Source organism: Engystomops pustulosus, chromosome 3, assembly GCF_040894005.1.
Source record: "Engystomops pustulosus chromosome 3, aEngPut4.maternal, whole genome shotgun sequence".
Lineage (NCBI taxonomy): Eukaryota > Metazoa > Chordata > Amphibia > Anura > Leptodactylidae > Engystomops > Engystomops pustulosus.
Genome location: NC_092413.1, coordinates 45,236,971 through 45,255,616, shown reverse-complemented (window position 1 = coordinate 45,255,616; position 18,646 = coordinate 45,236,971). Strand labels below are relative to the sequence as shown.

Here is an 18,646-nt window from a genome sequence, read left to right as displayed (position 1 = left end):
TGGCCATCCATAGAATTAGTCCTATAAGTGGCAAAAGCTGCTTAATCTGGATGGTGTTTCTATAGGATTCTGATTTGAATCCCATACTGATTCTACTTTTACCCAAAATGAGTTTACAGCCGCATCTGAATAAGTAATGTGAGATTAAGAAATGTCATTTTAGTTTCTCTCTTCGTGACTGTACTATTATTTTCTACTGAACTTTAATTAGTGAACCCTAGAAGAATCTACCATATGTCAAATAGTGGAATGGCACATTAAGTACGTATTGAGTACTGGGTACAGTATTGCGGACTTTCTTAAATGAGAAGAAATGAGATTAAATCTATCCATGTGTACTTCCAGTGTTAAATTACTATAATTATTGCTAGGAAATAAGGTTTCCATACTCTAAGCTTATAATCATTTCAGAGGATGCGCTTTCTGATCGCTTTTCATCATAATTATTCATTGGAAATAGTAGAACATATTTCATGATCGAAAACCATATCAGAATAGTAATTGCCCCAACAAGGATTAATATTCATTTCACATGAGTCTTAATATCTTTCAAATGACATTAGTGACTTTATGAAACATCTTCCCAGAAGATAGCAGAATTATGAATGAAGCTCTACAACTTGCTTTTATTGTTAAGGTCATGATTATCATTTCTGTCCTGGGGGCTGGGCCTTACCTCCTCCATATGGGAATTCATCTAAGTACAATATTATTGCTGTATGCCGGGCAAGCAATTATAGTATGTGCTGGAAGAAATCTTGTTAGGAAAACAACCCTTTTGTGCTTAAAGGCCCTAAATGTGAAGGTTAATAATAAAAAAAGATGTATTTTCGTGGAGATCGTTATGTCTACTGGGATTGACAGGAAGAGCCGCTTTCCTATATCACTACTGCAGATGTGAAAATCCTATCAAATGCGTTGTTCTAGAATCATTAGATCTAATGAAAAATTGTACAAGTGCTCTTAATGTGATCTATCTTAATAGTGTTTACCCTTACAGCGATGGACATATCATATATTAAGGATGTAGAAGTTGGAACCATTAGTTCTACAAGGTGGGCCACAAACTGTTTCCCCTTTGTGGTTAATACTGGAATATGTGGAATAAAAGAATACCTACCTGTCATAGAAGATACTGGAGGAGACTATGTAAAGTTGTGTCCATATGTGGGACATGAAAAATCTGTTTACATGGTGCGGTACCGCATGGTGACTGCAATAATTGTGGTGTTTTGTTTTGGGGGAGGTAAAACCTTGGGTAAAAGTCTTGGGGCTTAGCCTATCTACAGGAGGTTGCAGGGTAGGTTCCCCTGTGGGTGCTGTGCTACTCATGATACAGATATTGCAGTGAAACAGCTAGTTGTTTAAGGCTGCATTCGCACTAACGTATGCCTGCCAGGCCGCGATGGAGAGGAGGAGAGTTGACCCCTCCTGTATCCATATCGATGCCTGGCGCACGGCACTGCAACATGGGGAAAGATAGGACATGGAGCCATTGCCGGCCTATGGGGGACATACTGTATATATGGCCACAAGATTGCAGCCGTATATATGTCCCCCAACGTTCGTGTGAATAAGCCTTATACTGTTTGAGCCAATGTATACTAAGAACCTACTGCTCATTTTCAAAATATTGCGGGGAATCACAAACAGGGGTGCATCATTAATGAAATGAGCCTCTTGCCTCAGGCGGCGCCATCTGCAGCAAGATGGGTGGCAGCATCAGTAGTGTAGTCACCTGCTACAAAGCAGGTCCTGACACGTGAAAATAGCAACTCTCCACACCCAATGTTAATACTGTGTGAGACATTGCACAGAATACCCACCAACTAAATAAAAACTGATAATTTTCAACTGCATGGGGTAGAGTGGAATGCCATTCTATAGCTCAACAACAACATACGTTTTCCCTTGTTCTTAAAGGGATTTTTTTCCCCAAAACCACATAACACCTGCCAACAGGATTTATCTGAGTCACAATTATGTCATGCATACAAACTATGTGCACATTCAAAATGAACAATGTTGTTATCTTTGCACTTATGGCAGTCATTTTCAGAATCAGGGGTAAGTTTTCCAAGACTGGTAGTTGAAAAAATATATATAAAAAACGGCTATTGGAACTGGGGAGAAGTGATATGCTCACACACACAATATGCCTTATTCTGCATTGGTATCAATTGCTCTGCCTACCTGTAGCTAATAGAGTTTTCTTCTTGAGGAGAGCTAATTTACTTACCCATGAAGCATTGCCAGTAAGTAAGTCTCCCTAAATCGTCCGGATCTCTTGAAACGAGAACTCCGGAAAAAAAGCTCAACAAAATGTAAAAACATCTTAAAAACATAAATGAGATGCTTCCTCTTTATAAATATGTATGCGGAAGAAACGTACTAAGCAGCTTCGACCCAGCAAAGGTTATAAATATGCATTTTGTTTCTACGCAACTCAATTGTCTCTGTGTAATTGTTTCAAAGCCGCTGACTCTGGCCGGCATCAGTGGAAGAAGAGCCTTAGGCATGAATGCTACTTATTCTGATCAAACATGAGTCATAGACATTGCGAGGTAGAAGGATATGTGAGATTTCCATGTGTAGCTCACGAGGCCTGTTTGAAGTTAGGGATAGCTCAGTCCCCAGACAGTAACAGTTGTCATCAGGATAATAATTGTGAATTTGTTATATGAAGATTGCACAATGATTGTGGTGAACATTGCACAAGCCGACTGTCGAAGCCGAAGCAAAATGTTGGAGAATCTAAAAGTTAATGACATTGTGTCCTTTAAAACCTATTATCTTGGGGGCATCCAAATTGTTTCCATAACTGTTCCCTATGTTTCATTTTTCCTAATTGTTCTTTGCAGACCTGTGAATCCGATGTTTAGTCTACACTGTCTGACTGAGGAGACCTTTGTATTTATAGGGAAATTACCTTCTAAATATTAGCTAGGAGTTTTAGCTTGAGGTCTCTTATTTTGCCAGTCTTCTGCCATGGTATTCACTACGGCCAAATGCAGAAATGAAAAGATAATTGGAAGAGAAATTGAATAAGCAGTATTTTTCTACACTGTCAGGGATACAAGTTAATTAGCAACCAGAGTCTTTATCTGAACCTCTTAGCTTGGGCATAGTTTGCTTCTCGTTTGCAACTTTCCATGGTGGACTAACCGTAGAGAAAAAGTCTGTAGAGTGAAGGTCCATTTAAGGTTGATCTGATTTGGTAATGAGAACCCAAAAAGGGAAGTAAAATATGAATGTGGACTATAAGGTCCAGAGGCAGATTTGGCATTTTTGGAGCCTAGAGCAACGTTATCACAGAACCTGCATTACTGTGTGTGGTCCAACTGATCTCCAAGGTCCCAAGCATGGGTTACATGGGTTCTGTTGGTGTGGAGCAGAACTTGGAAAAGGGACTTAATTTGCCAAATTTAGACATGACATTGATCTAATAAATAGGGGCAGTTGATTTGTTAATATAATAATGCTAATAAGTACTATTCCTACATCATACCTAAAAGGCTGGAGAAGAAAGAATGAGTAAGGTTTGGTTCTTAGACTGAGTAATCTTCAAAGACACTTTGCTTAAGTCTACTTTGTACTCTTCTTACAGGTATTGAAGAAAACAACTCTTTACATAGAAACCAGAGAAATGTATTAGATGTCAATGCCAATAGTAATGGACGAGGACTGCTTTGGGCGGATGATGAAAATTTCACTGAAATTCAAGGAGAACACAGGCATCGCAAGAACTGTACTGAACCAGGTAAGATATTTTATTATGTCATACTATTGTTTACTGTTTTGCCCAATATTGTGGTCTATTGAAGTTTCTACTGTGTTATTTAAAGTATGATATCAGTTTTAGCATGTATTTATAATGTAACAATAACAGAGAACTGTATTCATTACATAATGCTGTGCAGGTTTCTCTGTTATTCTCCCCATTAATTTGTGAATGGCAATTGAAAATTTCTAGCAGGAATAACCAAGACATAGTTGAACAAATAGTCCAAAACCCTGACCATTGCCAGGTCCCAAATGGCATAGGCCTTGGAAAAAGTATGCATTTGGGATACTGTCCTGTACAGTCTTTATGGAAGATGAAGGTTTCACTGCATTTACTTTTTTATGCTCAAAATTTTAATATTTACAACTTGGTATTCTATTGTGTGCGGTATGTTCCCGAATTTTAAGTATACTTAAAGGTACTAGGTGATGCAATTATACAGTTTTAAAATATTACTTGTTAATGGTCAATATTGAATGGATTTAAGACCTATCTCTCAGAAAGGGGTTGTTCTGGTTCAGTCCCAGGTGGTACAGTCTTATAGTGTAGTGCCTTCTATCATCAATGGCCTTTGTTGGTATACAGTGGATTAGTGGAGGCTTCAAATTAGCCGCATACCCACTACAAGACTGGAGGTATGGAATGAGATAAGTATATAATTTTTTATATTACCTCTAGTAAAATACAAGAACCCCTTTACCAGGCAACCCCTTTAAGACCAAGCATCGATGCTTGATTTCCCTATTTTATTCTTCTTTGCCTTGTCCCTATAGCTTTACCAACTTAAGCAATCACTGGGTATTGCTTTTTTCTTCCCCCCTAAATCCTGGGTGGTTCTGAACAATATAAATACCAGAGAATACAGCCAAGTATTACAGTAGTCATAGTCACTATTACAGGTGATACAGAGGTTGGTTGGTGTCATCCAAATTTAAAGGGTTATATGAGAAAAAGATTTTTAGAATTTTATAGACATTGCTTTAGGAGAAAAATTGTCCCTTCTCCCTTGACAGGTGATCTTAATTGTGACTATAAAAGATTTAAGAGAGAACATACCCCACATACCTAATGTGACATGGCTCTTCCTATATGTACTGTGTATAGCTTTGCTTCAGCTGCTGGAATGTCCTATAAATGGTACCGTATGTGGAAATCTACTGGAGTTTTGTAGCTTTTTCTTACATGTTGGTTCTCGTAGTCAGTCCAAAGAACCTTTAAAAATGTAGACATTCTCAAATATAGGAAAAGATTTATCAAAAGTGTTTGAGAGCAGAACTGTTCTGCTCTCAGACACTGATAGATCTCCTAAATCTCTCCATTATATAGCATTTGTTTATTATAAGCAGCAGCTGACATACTGTATTTCTCCTGTAGGAGCGCTGTAACTATGACCTTTTGACCATTAGTTTGTATTGTGATTTATAAATTGAGTTGCACTTACTTATAAATTCATTATATATTCAAATATGAGTCCTAGCTCTAAATTATACCACATTTTCCATAGAACACAGTCATTTCCATAAATGTCTGCATATTTGATCTAAAAATAAATCGTGATAATACCAATCACATAAGTAAAGGTCCTACATTGAAAACTATCTGGCTTCTATTTGGCTTGTTTTATCTTCTGTGTTCTTGCAAAATATACCAGAAATAATTCAGGACATGAGCAAATTCTAGTATATAGAATAATAGGAACCAGCTGAGAAAAGATGGTTTGCATAAAGATGTAAAAATATATTCTGGGCTGAAGACAAATATAGGATGTAAGACTGTATGGAATGCACTATACAAGGTTTAGCTTTCCTGAGCATTGGCTGCGAAACCACAGAACAAACGCCAGTAAAACGTCCCTGGAATTGATGAACTGGCCACAATATGTACACATGAACTTTGACCTGAGTAATATGTCTGACTGTTCATATACATGTCATTCTGTAGCTCCTTCACCATGCCAAAGTTTTTGGGGTTTTTTTTTAGAAAAATTTCCTGTTTTGCTTAGACTAACCACATTGTCTACATTGAAGTTGTAGGATCTGTGAGTTTCTGGTCCAATGTATTATGGGCATGTTTTCCTATATCATGCACATTCACATGTCCTTTATTATTAAAGGCAAGCTACCAGCTCTCAAATCGCCCCATAAGTAAAACCAACATTGTGTAGGAAATTTTATAAGATCTGTAGACATTCCTATAGAAAATGTCCAGAGAAAATTATGTTTTTAATGCACTTGAGTTGCTTAGTGCACCAGGGGCGGGGCTGTGCCTGCAGGTGCATCTATCTTTGCGTTAGGCTCAACTCCACCCCTTTACAAAATGATTGACTTTTAATTAGAAAAAAAGCTGAAAAGGAAAAATCTGTTAACAAAATCCAGTAACAAAATTTTTAGCTGTAAATTTTTTCAACCAACTCATATATGATCATCTTATCTGAACGCACACATGTTAGATGAGGTGAGACGAATACAGGTGAGACACCTTTAGCTGTGGCTGTGAAGAGATAGGACAATTGACTTGCCCAATTCTTATCTTTCACATAGCAAATGGTCAATAAAACCCACCAAAATCAGCAGGTTTGGTTCATTTGTGTCCAATGTCTATGGGAGCCTTTAGGAAGGTTGTTTCAGTCACTTTTGGTGAATAATATATGATGTATATTTATATAGTTAATAAAGATCATGTTCATATAAAAAAAGAAAGAATTGACACATTGTGGCAAAAATTTATCATGGCATGAGGTAGACATTCTTTGATTGTGTTATATATAATTTTTGTTTTGCTACTATGATTGGGCAAAAGAACAAAACTGCAGATGTAACATGGCTTTAAAAATACGTAGGGTCACATTTATTAAATCCTTTGCATCATTTTTCTGTCTGACTTTGTACCGAAAAGAACTTGCATATGCTTGAACATATATTTCTGAAGTGTTTGCGCCAATATTGTGTGGCGGCTGCTCTGTGTCCACCGCGTCACAAAATCCTGCACCCAAAGGGGCGTTCTGGACCGTGCACCACATTTAATATAGCGACTCGACAGAATTGTGTTGCACGCTCTATGTTAAAGGAGCACCAAAAAAATTTGGTGCCCACTTCCCGAGCAGTGCAAGGGGCGCCAAAATGATGAAGACCAAGCACCAGTTTTGATGAATTTGTCGCACTCTGCACAATCCATAGGCAATCTTCACATATTAAAGTTTGCATTACCTTTGTTAAATGTGGGCCATTGTGTGTCACAGTCTTGGCCCCATTGTAGTAGTAGTACAAATTACATGTGTAGCACAAGTCTAAGAGTTCCTGCATTTAACATACAAAATCCATTCTGTTAGTATAACAAAGATGTAGGCACTTTGCTGTAACACACTGTAATATAGCAGTTCTCTAGAAGAAATGCTTCAAAGGAGAGTAACTCCACAGCTCAGCATGCAGTGTAGCATACTATTGATTTGTTCTATGTCCTATATAAAAACTTATTTTTATATAAGCTTTAGCTTATTGGTTACATTTAAAAACATACACATAAAAATTTCAGGATTTAATTTTCAATTAAATGTCTATTTATAGACTTATTTTACCCATCTCATGTGTCTTCTTTAACATGGCTTTAATATAAAAAAGTAGAATTGGGTGACTTTCTGATTCGACATGTTCTAGAGAACATCCATAAAATAAATATTTAGTCTAAACAGTTTTTACTTTGGTTGTGTCTGTCTCAAAGCTTAATACATCAATTACCAAAGGAATGCATTATCCGAAGTGTGTGAGAGTGTTACTTTTCTAGTTGCCCATTAGAGCCCTGCTGACTTATTCCCACATCTGTTAATAAAATTAAAGCTGGGCTTTGATTGGTTGACTTGGGCAATTAGAATAGTTTTGCTCTGAGACACTTCTGATAAATCTTCCTGAATGCATTGTGCACCAACATATAGTTAAATCGCATCCTCCGGCCATGTTCAATATATCAGGAGGTTCTGGTCTATGTCCTGACAGACATTGCTCTAATTTGAACCTGATAGGGTTTGGACATGCTCCCCCTCCACGACCACATAGCATTGAGGTAGAATAAGGGTTAAAAAAATTGTAGTTCCAGGCCATGGAGTCAGAGTTGAGATTACTTCAAGGCTTGTACACCAAAAAAACTGGCATACAAGCCTTCATAAATGTGGGATGGTAACTTATTATCAGCACAGAGACACAACCCTAGAAAAAAAATAAAGGTTAATGCCCCATTATCTTGTATGATCTAGTATAATATCACAATTATCTTATATATAAATATATTAGTGTATAAACATCTTTGGGGAAAAATTACACCAAATTGGTCAGGACCAAGAGCATTTTGGACATGGCGACAGGTCTTTTTTAACATTTACTCATTATGGGTCAATACAGTAACTGGATATGACTCTAAATTTGACATAAAAACACATCAATGTGAAAGTGCACTGAAGTGTCAAAATGGTGATGAATGGGCTTTGCCCGTTCCATATAAGTGCCACACAGGGGATGTGTGCATGGACTCTTACAACTGAAGTTGAGTTAAAATTGAGGTTCATCATTATCTCGGAAAATAGAAAAACTTAGCATTTTATTTATCCTCTACTGGAATATGTAACGTGTATTTAAAGTGACCATTTCTGGCTATTACATATGTATTATAAGCACAGAATATGAAAAGCCACAGGCTGGAGGCGATGACAGTAATTTTACTACAAATTCTTTAATTATCCTCATCATCAATCACCAGACGCTAAATGTCTCCTTTAATGGTTTCCAGTTAATTCTGAACACACTATAAATTTACTTAGGAAATCCTCCAACAAGGACACGTCAGTTCATTTCTCTTACTGAACAGCCCAAATCCAGATAAAACCAATATCAGAAACCAGACCACACCTTGTCAGACAAGGTCTCTTTTTGGTGTGTTGGCATATGCCCGTTATTGTTTGAATGCCAGCATTTGCCCTGAAGGTTTTCAATTAAAACTTCATATAACAGGACATCTATTGAATTTGTCATATGTTCTCTCTCCATCCATGGTCTCCTTGCCAAAACAGTTCTGAATTCTTGATTATATGTGATGGATGTCTTCCAGCCCCAGTCTTTTAACATGGTGCCAAGATGTTGATAGCCATTTTGGCATTTCTATGATACATGGTATGTAGTTATTTATGCCAGCTGCAAGAAAAATTCAATGCATGAATATTTTAATGGTAGTCTTGGCAATGGTCACCGGTGGTGTACCCATCTACTAGAGCAAGGTGTAATGTGACATCTTTGTGCTATTTACAAGTAAGTCACATGCCATCTTCAAACTTCTTCTATAGTGTAATGTGATTGACACGGAATAATTACTTTTACTTAATGTCATTTAGTTAAAGTGAAACCCCATACAGATGTTCATAATTACTACAATGGGCACTAGGCTCATATAATACATAAGGTCTGTGTGTCCTTCATAATACAAAATTCTAAGAAGTTGTCTTCATATTAGTTCCCTAAAAGGAATTTGTAGAACTAAAATATTGTTGATCTATCCTTGAAATAATTCAACACCTGGTGCCTCTACATATCACCTGCCACTTCCACCTCCTGCCCCCCCCCCCCTTCCATCACTGCCAGTCCAGTGTCCCTACTTGTCCGCTGAAGCAGTGGTGTGCCTTGCATGGCCACTGCAGGTGATCACTGGCCACAGTAGTCATGTCAGAATGTATGGAACTAGACCAGAGGTGTAACCTGAAGATGATGGGCCCTAAAAATATCTAAAGCAGGCCCCAAATTAAACTATCTATTATAGCACTGGTCTCTGTATGAGAAGGAGATGCCTAATGGGCCACTTAAGGCCACCTAAGGCTCCTTCATTTGTTAAAGTAATGCCCACTGTGGCCAGAACAGTCCAACAGTGTATGGATTTTTATGGAATTGTATTCCCCCCTTCCTGTATTAAATGTTCGTGAGACAGAATCACAACACAGCACTTATGTGGTCATACTCAAGTGCCTGAAGGAAGAAGCCTCCACGTTCTGCCAGAACTAATGTGGTGATTTCATATATCTTACCTCACACCCTATTGATCTTGGAATCCATTGGGTTATTTTTGGTATTATTTTTTTTATATCTGCAGTAAGTTGCTTTTCTTGTTGTACAGTGATCAGTCCAAAATAATCACAGTCATTGGCACCACTAATCTTAATCCCATGTGCCTAAAAGACCTTCTAACAAAACATATTCAGATCCAAGGCAGTCAAAACAATCTATGTGTATATGGCTTGAGAAAGACACTGGGTGGCCTGCAGAAAATACAATAACATAAGAGATCTCTAACATTATTTCCTGGTGTCTTCTTAGCTATTGTCTCAATCTGCTATTTGGGTGGGAAGCACAAAATCTGTAGTTATTTTTCGGTCATCTACTGCTCATTTTGGAAATTTATGCTCACGGTTAGGACAAGAATGAATGCAAAAACCATTTTAATAAATAAAAAAAGAAAAGCTATACATTTATTTGGCCCGTGACTCCATACAACGAGAAGTTGTAATGCATAACTATAGTCAACCACAAACAATAGGTTATGGGTTGTCTTCCTAAATAATGGTGTTTGCTTAAAAACGTAATAAATTATCCGATTGCAGAAAATTCATATGTTTCAGAAAACAACACATGATGCTGAAATGTGTCATGTGATCATCATGGCAACAACATCCTGGTCCTCTACCAAATGTAAGAGAGACATCTGGAGTGTATCATAAATAAGTGGAGAGAACACCATTTGCAGATGTGTTCAATTAAAGCCATATTACATTTCTTGCATATACAACTTTACTTTGAGGAATTCATTCTATTCTCCTGTGATCTGTGTACGATGTCCACTGTGAGAACATTATATAATGAGCTCAATGTTTGAAGTAAATGACCTGAAATTGGAACCTCAAAAGATGACGGTTGTACCCCCAAGTTTACAATGGGCGGGCATAATAAGCTTCAGTTATACAGGAAAACATCTCACTTATGTTACTGGTCCAATACCCATCCACTGTACTTAATATAAAACTAAAAGATTCATCGTGTCAGCATTTTTTCTATTAGATAAATATAGAAAGGTGTTTGGTGTCCTCTCCGCACTGATGTAATAAAGATGTTCATTTCTTATCCCTGCGGCTGAGTTTCCCAGTTTTTCTCCTTATCACTTGACATGTAGACTGATGTACATGGTTGAGCACCACCGCGGATTGTAGTATCGACCACCAATTGGAAAGACTCCATTAGTGAACTACCAGTAGTGTCAATCTACGGCTTCTTCCATTGGTATACATAAATATAGAAAGGAGCTTGGACCAGACAGCGTCATCCTCTGTGTAGTGGTCAGACCGGGTTACTGCAGATCAGCTCCCTTCAATTCAAAAGTGCAGTGACTCAGCTTGGCCACTACACTGAGAATGGAGCTACCGGTTTCCTGCTCAATTTTATGTTTATCAGCCACCAAGGACAGCTCTTTTGTGGGGTTGCTATACTCCCACCAATTGGTAATTGGGTCAAGGTTTAAGCCCAGAAAACTATTTTAATCATAAATTAAAGAGGTTAAAAAAATTGCTGACACTTGATTTCACTTACCTTAAAGGAAATCTGCATTAAAAATCCATCATGATAAACCAGGGACACTTACTCATAGATCCCGACATGGTGTATGTTGTAATAATCTTATACTTGTTATCCATGGCCTCCTTTCTTCTAAAAGCTTTTATAACTATGCTAATGAGCCAGAAGGGCTTGTGAGGGTGTTACCAGAGCCCCACCATGCTGCAGATTACAAGGCTGTTACAAGGTACAAGGAACAGCCCCCCCTCCTGAATCTTACTCTGCTGTGTGAGATTACATCAGGCAGAGGGAGGGGGATGTACTGAGGGAGCAGAGGGTAGAGTAATAGCCCATGAAGCTGCAGCACAGAGGAGCTCTGGTAACACTCCTTCCCCAGGACCCTTCAGGCTCATTAGCAATAATTTCAAAAGTTGATTTTAGAAGAAAAGAGGCTGGATAACAAATACAAGAAGATTACCACAGTCACGGTGCCTGGATCTATGACTTAGTGCCCCTGGTTTATTATACATGATTTGGATGCATTGTCTGATGAAGCAATAACCTGGTATTTAATCCACACAAAACAATCCATTCAGGAAAGCGTCCACACCCAGATGCTGCACTAGTCATATTTTAATAGTTTCTGGGTCACTGTAATTATGTCTCATAGAGAAAATAGGTTCTGATATGTTCTGTACATCTTACATAATGATTACAATTTGTAGCTGCCTTATTACATCACTGTCCTCATTACCCGACCGTATTAGTCTCCTTCATGTGTTTAGCTCCCACACCAATAATAACCTCTAGATTGTTTATAGTAACAACAAGACACCCACATACTGGTTTTACTTGGAAATTATATGCTGATCATACAGATTTGTAACTTAAGCTGTATTGTGGTAGAAGGGTCTGCATAGTTATTGTATATTCTTATTGGCACAATATTGGCACAATCATTGTATACAAGCCTTTTATGGATATCCCATTTTTGACTTAGGAGCCACCTCAATGACAAGCAGATGATAATAGTAAACTTTGTAATAAGGTTTATTAAAAATATGTTCCTGTTTTCCTTTGCCTTTCTTCCTTAGTTAAGCAGTTTGTGTAAAGAAGCTTTCTGTTCTGTATCCATTGACATCTGAGAGATAAAGGAACCCGATAAAGTGTCTAATGACCTAAATATTTAGAGCAAGTAAGAGTTTCCCTTATGGAAACTTTGCCAATTAAGGCCGCCTTGTAGATGCGTGGAGACTTATAGCCATTGATTCTCCACTAGGGCCAAACCAGTTCCCTATGCTGTACTGGAGAGAAGCAACCACGTCGAAACAGTGCTGTCTACATATCTAATCAATATACTGGTTTTACTTTAATCCCACATCATGTCAATAGGCTTTCAGAAAGCCATGCTTGATTTTTAGGGGGCTGCCTTACAAGGTAGCAAAAAGAGGAATTGTTTTTCTTGTCCCATCCTGGAAAACGTATGTGTTTAATTATTTACACACAGATCTAATCAAATGAGAGTGTGAATTACAAAATGAAATACTTTCTAGGTTAGGAAAGAGTTAATCATTTTACTCCTTATCTGTCTGAAGCAGAAGGATCCCAGAGGGCTTTTAGATACACTGCTCACAGCAGGAAAAAGAAGCAAAAAAGGCAGAGAGAAGTGGATTTAATTATTAGCTATATTAAATGATTCACTATTTCACCTACTCTAATAATTTCTGAAATAAAAAAATGCTTAAAAGGTTAAGTTACTCTGTAAATGCTGCCCCTGGGAGTCAGGGAAGTGACATAGCTGTCTGAGGTGAAGTTTTCTCGTGGACTCATTGAAGTTAAACCCTTGGCAGCCTCATTTGTTTAATGCTGGGTACAAATAGTATTCTCATTTTTCTGGATTGTATTAGACCTCTACATACTTTCTGCTTTATGATGAAAACCTTACATCTATTTTAATGGCAAGAAAGGTTCTAAAAATTGTTCTCTGTTGTTTATTTCTGCCAAGCCAACATATCCATTTCAGTCCAAATTCTTGGATAGCCTTCAGAAATCACAACTCATCTTGGGAGTTTTCATCACACAAATGTCTAGGCAGAGCTGAGGCTAACCTTAGTATGTCCCAGATGAAAGCCCACGGCCTAGTACTGTGATCATGGATAGTGATCTTGTAATATTAAATTAGCGTAATGTTTTAAGTCTTTGAATGTAATTTGTCTGGAGAATGGAACTCCAAACCACGAGCATGTCTACATGGACTAGTTGTTTAGTGTTCCCAATAAAACTATGGTGAGTCCTTCCTGTGGTTTAAAGGGAACTTGTCATCAATTTGTAACTTTTTAGTCCAATGACAGGTTCCTGTAGCTATTTAACTATTAACTGCAAAGCTTCTTTTGTTATATCAATCCTGGAGGCCTTTCAGTTTGACTCCTTGCATGGTAAGACCTCGAGTTATGTCGGCCTCATGAGGCATTGGTCATAGTTGTTATACTTCTTTTCCTCTCTATTTGCACTATTTTTAAGCGGTTTGCACCTTTTTTTGCCTATTTTAGGTTTGTGATAGGTGCCCTTTTTAGCTTAGCAGGGCAGATGTGCTTGTTTGATTTGTGCCATATCAGCTCAATTGGGGAAAAAAAATAGGTGTAAAACAATATCAGCAAAACCTTGGCATTAGCTAGATTCTTTTATTGAAGGAGGAAAAAAGGGCATATAAAAGGCACACATTGTATTTTTATCAGAGGGCTTGCATCAACTTTAAAATGAAACCAAAAATGAGATTGAACACATTTAGTAAAGCAAAAAAACTTTATGATAAATATGCACCACAAAAAGAAAAACACCTCACTATGGTAAACGACACCTATTGTTTCACTCCTGACATCCCATTCTTGCGCAGTTCTCTCCTTCATTCCCAAATGCTCAATGGCCAGTGCATAGCCATTGGCTGCTTTAAGGGAATAGTTAATCCGTGTTGTAGCCTCCACTGGACCCTCAACGCCCAAGACAAGTGCACTGCACCCAAGAGAGAGACACCAAAGTTACAAAGAGGCATCTGGTGAGAATTTAACACTCACCTCATAGTATTAGGGTATTTTTGAAACAAGGTTGGCTAGGCTTATCAAAAGGACATTTCGGACGCTGTCCATAAGGGTAGGTTAGTGATGTTGTGTCTCTAATTCTCCTGACGGGTTCTCTTTAATAAGATGGTATAATGACTATATTCCTGCAGGCACTGATTGCTTTAATTCTCCTCTCTCAACATGTGCACCACAATGAATGTTTTATTGCTACATACCTCCAGCAGCTTGTCCCAGTTCTTTCAGGCAGGTATATTAATAAAATGTGACCTACATAAGATAGACTTCTGGGTTAAATCTCTCGACATAATTCTTACATAAGACATTCATGTAATTTCATACAGTGCAGTTCTTCAAGCAGAGTTATGACTTTTCCAAGGATTGAAGTTCTCAGTGTAGATAGTGTTCGGTTCTTCAGTCAATTTGCTGTACAGTCATTTCTGAGTGTTTGGTTCAGGGGGTCAAAGGTTTCTAGTAGATTGATCTAAGATGACTACTTCAGAGTGTCTGATTCCTTTAACAACCTCTTCAACTGTAGAAAGTTTCTAAAAAGTTTTTGAAGTGTGTAATTTAGTGACTTTAGATTTTCCAGATACACTTTAGGTTTTCTTGCCTATGGACAAGAGTGGTGTTGTTGAACAAGAGCAGCCATGTTTTTAAATGGAAGTTGGATAAGGATGTTATCTCTGGGGGGACCAACCACTGGAACCCACCATGGACAGCAGATTAGGTAGACTTGTAGAACAAGCCCTGTAACCCTATAAACTTCTCAAAGTCATTCCCATATTTGCCGTGTGTGGAAGTGCTGACCATGGCATTCTTCTATTCATTAAATTGTTTAGCAGAGCTTCCCATATGGTTGTCATTACACAAGCATTCACTTGCACTTGTCGCTCACATCTGTATGTATTATACATCCTGAAGATGAAATTACTTTCCTCTCTCCCTTTAGATCCCAAATTTTAGCTTTTTCCTTGTGTACAAAATTGACCTTACTTTTCACATTAACTTATATATGTTTTTTAAGCCTTTCTGTATACAGTGCTTTTTTTCCTTTTTGTAAAGAACGGCCATTGTTCGCATAGCCCCAATTCTGGAGAGGTCTCCTATCAATTGCATGTGACAAAGGAAGGAGACAGAGCGTGAGCATAATGATCTCTCTTTGAAAGCAAAGCTATAAAAAGATGCTCCAAGGATGAGACAGTAATTCTTTTTATCTTTGTGCAAATGGCAGGAGAGAACAATAGTGACTGCCGTCTATAGATTTCCACAATACTGTATCGTTACATGACCACGGCTACAAGAAGACCAAGTACAATTCCCGCAGACAAACGCAATTCTAAATGAAAGCGTTGTATGTCAACAATTATAATGTCGTATCATGTAGCATCTTTCTTTATTGTTATGTATGAGATTTATTTTTGTGTTATTCACATATATAAAATCTGAAATATGTGAAGTGCAGTGAACAATTCAAAATAGTTTATGACTTAATTTATGACATAGACCACTAATTATAAATGGGGGGTCTATTACTCTGCATAATCCCCATATTAATAAGTTCTTCAGACTAGAGTAGAAAAGCACATGCACTACAAACTCAATGGAGATTGCAGCGGAAATAAATTGTCCTTACCTTGTAGTAGGTGATTGTCCCAAAAGTAGTTATTTTTGGAAATGTGCAACCAAGTTATATAAACCCTGAGATGACATATATAGTATGGGCAGAGAAAGGCAATCCATTATCAACCCCACCTTAATAATGAAGTCCAGGGCTGTAAGTGGGAATTGCAGGGCCTCATAGCAGACTTCTGAATGGGGCCTCCCTACCCCCTCTCAAAATGTACATATTTGTATACTCTCTTACATACATACACACATTTATACTATGCTTTGATATATACAGGAAGTCCCCAGGTTACATACAAGATTGTAGGTTTGTTCTTGAGTTGAATTTGTATGTAAGTCGGAACTGTATATTTTATAATTCTAATCTCGGCCAAAATTGTTTTGGTCTCTGTGACAATTGGATTTTAAAAATGTTGTAAGAAACAGAATCAATAATAAAGTTTCATTTGATAACTGTTATAGCTGTTTATTGTAGCCTAAGGCTAAAGTACAGCAAATTACCAACATCCAGAGGTCTGTTTGTAACTAGGGGTCGTCTGTAAGTGGAGTGTTCTTAAGTAGAGGACCGCCTGTACCTGTTTACACTTTAACAGATCTTTCCCAGTAGCTGCTGACCACATGTAGCAGAAATTAGAGATCCCTTGTCCTGTCGTTCTGCTGTCCAGTGTAGAAAAAATGCCAATTGTAGCAATTTGCAAATAAGTTAAGATAATATCTGCATGTGGCTGTGAGCATTTAGAATGCATTTTACAGGTATGTCCTATTGGGGACTACATGCTAACATTGCTTTTGAACATGCCACAAAGTAGTAAAATGAGATGCTTCCATGTATTTCTAGTGTTCAATATATCTTTTTCTAAAATTCGAGCCAGGCATGGTCTTATGATCATCCACTGGGTCAGTCTTCATAGCAAAATCTTCAACTTGGGTTGGTTGTATCCAGCGTTGGGCTGGCCCACCGGAGTACAAAAGGATCCTCCGGTCTGCCCCTGCTTTAACCAGTCTGAACAGAAGATTTTCTTCCAATAATACATATTATGGAAATAAAAGATTAGGTAATTAGATCTAATAATGTACAATACTAAGGAGATAAGCTGCCACCAGTGGTGCTGGCAGTGACTTTCCTCCTACTCCTATTCAGAATACATGAACAATCTGCCAAGCATACTGGTGTCTGCAGAGGAAGAATGGCTTTTTTTTTAAAGATTAAATGGTTTAATGTTAGAATCCATGGTGGGGGGCAATAAAGGCTTCATGCTGCATACGTGGGGTCCTGATTATAGAGATGAGTACAGGGAGAAGCTAGAGGGGACAGCGCGTCTGTCAATGGAAGTGTGATGGAGCCTTCCTGCCATTAGGACCTGGTTGCCACTGTAAGGTATATTGTGCATGAATCTTCATGATGTAGTCTACTCTTAAATAGCCAATTAAAAGTATGGATGTGATCCTCATTATCAGGTTAATTGCAAGAGCTCTTGAAAAGTCTACATGATGTGAGAGGGGCCATTGACTAGTAATCTAGCATGAATAGAATATTGACCGATAACTAATGACTCCTGGCCAACTTCATGGCAGGGTTTGTAATTAACATGGGCGGTCCACTTAATGGGAGCATTTCTGTGGAGTCCTGTAACTGGTTTATTGACATAAATAAGACAATGATATCCATCCTTAGGACGTGTCTTCATCACAGATCATGAGGAATAATGACAATTCTGACAAATACTGGAAAAGTTAGTTACTGTCTTATTTACTCCATGAAAAGTAAAAAAGATACTGAAAAAACTGGAAAATATACTTGTTTCTGATGTAAAATCATTGTAGCTGTGTAAGTGTGAGCATTTTGCAGAATCCTATAAATTACAAAACGACTACATTTTTACTTTGCTGTGCAGTGTTTTTGCTCTGTACTAACTTGTATAGATACATTTTCAGTTTTTTAGGTCATGGTGCAGTTGTGAGTTGTGACCATCTATTGTGACTGGTGGATCACATAAAAAGTGGAAACTGTAATTTCTGTATGAATATTGCCAAATTTTGATTTTGTCAAAGATTTAAGAATCTGTGAAACCTGTATTATTATGCATTCTACGATTAGATCTAATACTGATGATGATAACTAATATCTGTCATTGTAACCCTCCTATGATGGTAATTCAGTGATAACTGAAAAGTGATTTCTAATGAACAGGAATTATCAGTCTATTATATGTAACGAGATTTGATTTCAGGCTAATATAGTTTTTGATATATAAATTGAACATCGACAAAAATTCCTAAAAAAAATATTTTCAAGATGAATACAGTATGATAATATGTATTTTTATTAAATAAATATTCTGGTTTTCTACAGACCAACCCCAAATAAGCAAATACTTATTTAAAACCCCAGCTTTAATTTCCTTAGGATTTGACTCGAAAATTTATGACTTATTCATGATACAAAATACTGAAGCAGTGAAAGACTTTTATTGTACTTATTTTTGATTTAATAGCATTTAAATATTCTCACACTCTGTAATTTTAATAGAAATCTGCTGGGCAGATCCTGAACAATATGGGTTGCATTAATACTTGGATGAAGC

The 18,646-nt window shown here is 37.5% G+C and overlaps 1 protein-coding gene across 2 annotated transcripts in view; it reads left to right on the top strand.

Annotated features, from left to right (window-relative positions):
* The window catches only part of SLC24A3 (solute carrier family 24 member 3), a 243,400-nt gene that overhangs the window by 44,315 nt on the left and 180,439 nt on the right, over window positions 1–18,646 (top strand). For both annotated transcript variants that reach the window (XM_072140635.1, XM_072140636.1), the window contains exon 2: window positions 3,608–3,760. In XM_072140635.1, coding sequence (XP_071996736.1) covers window positions 3,608–3,760 — 153 coding nt within the window. The remainder of the gene's footprint in view (window positions 1–3,607; window positions 3,761–18,646) is intronic.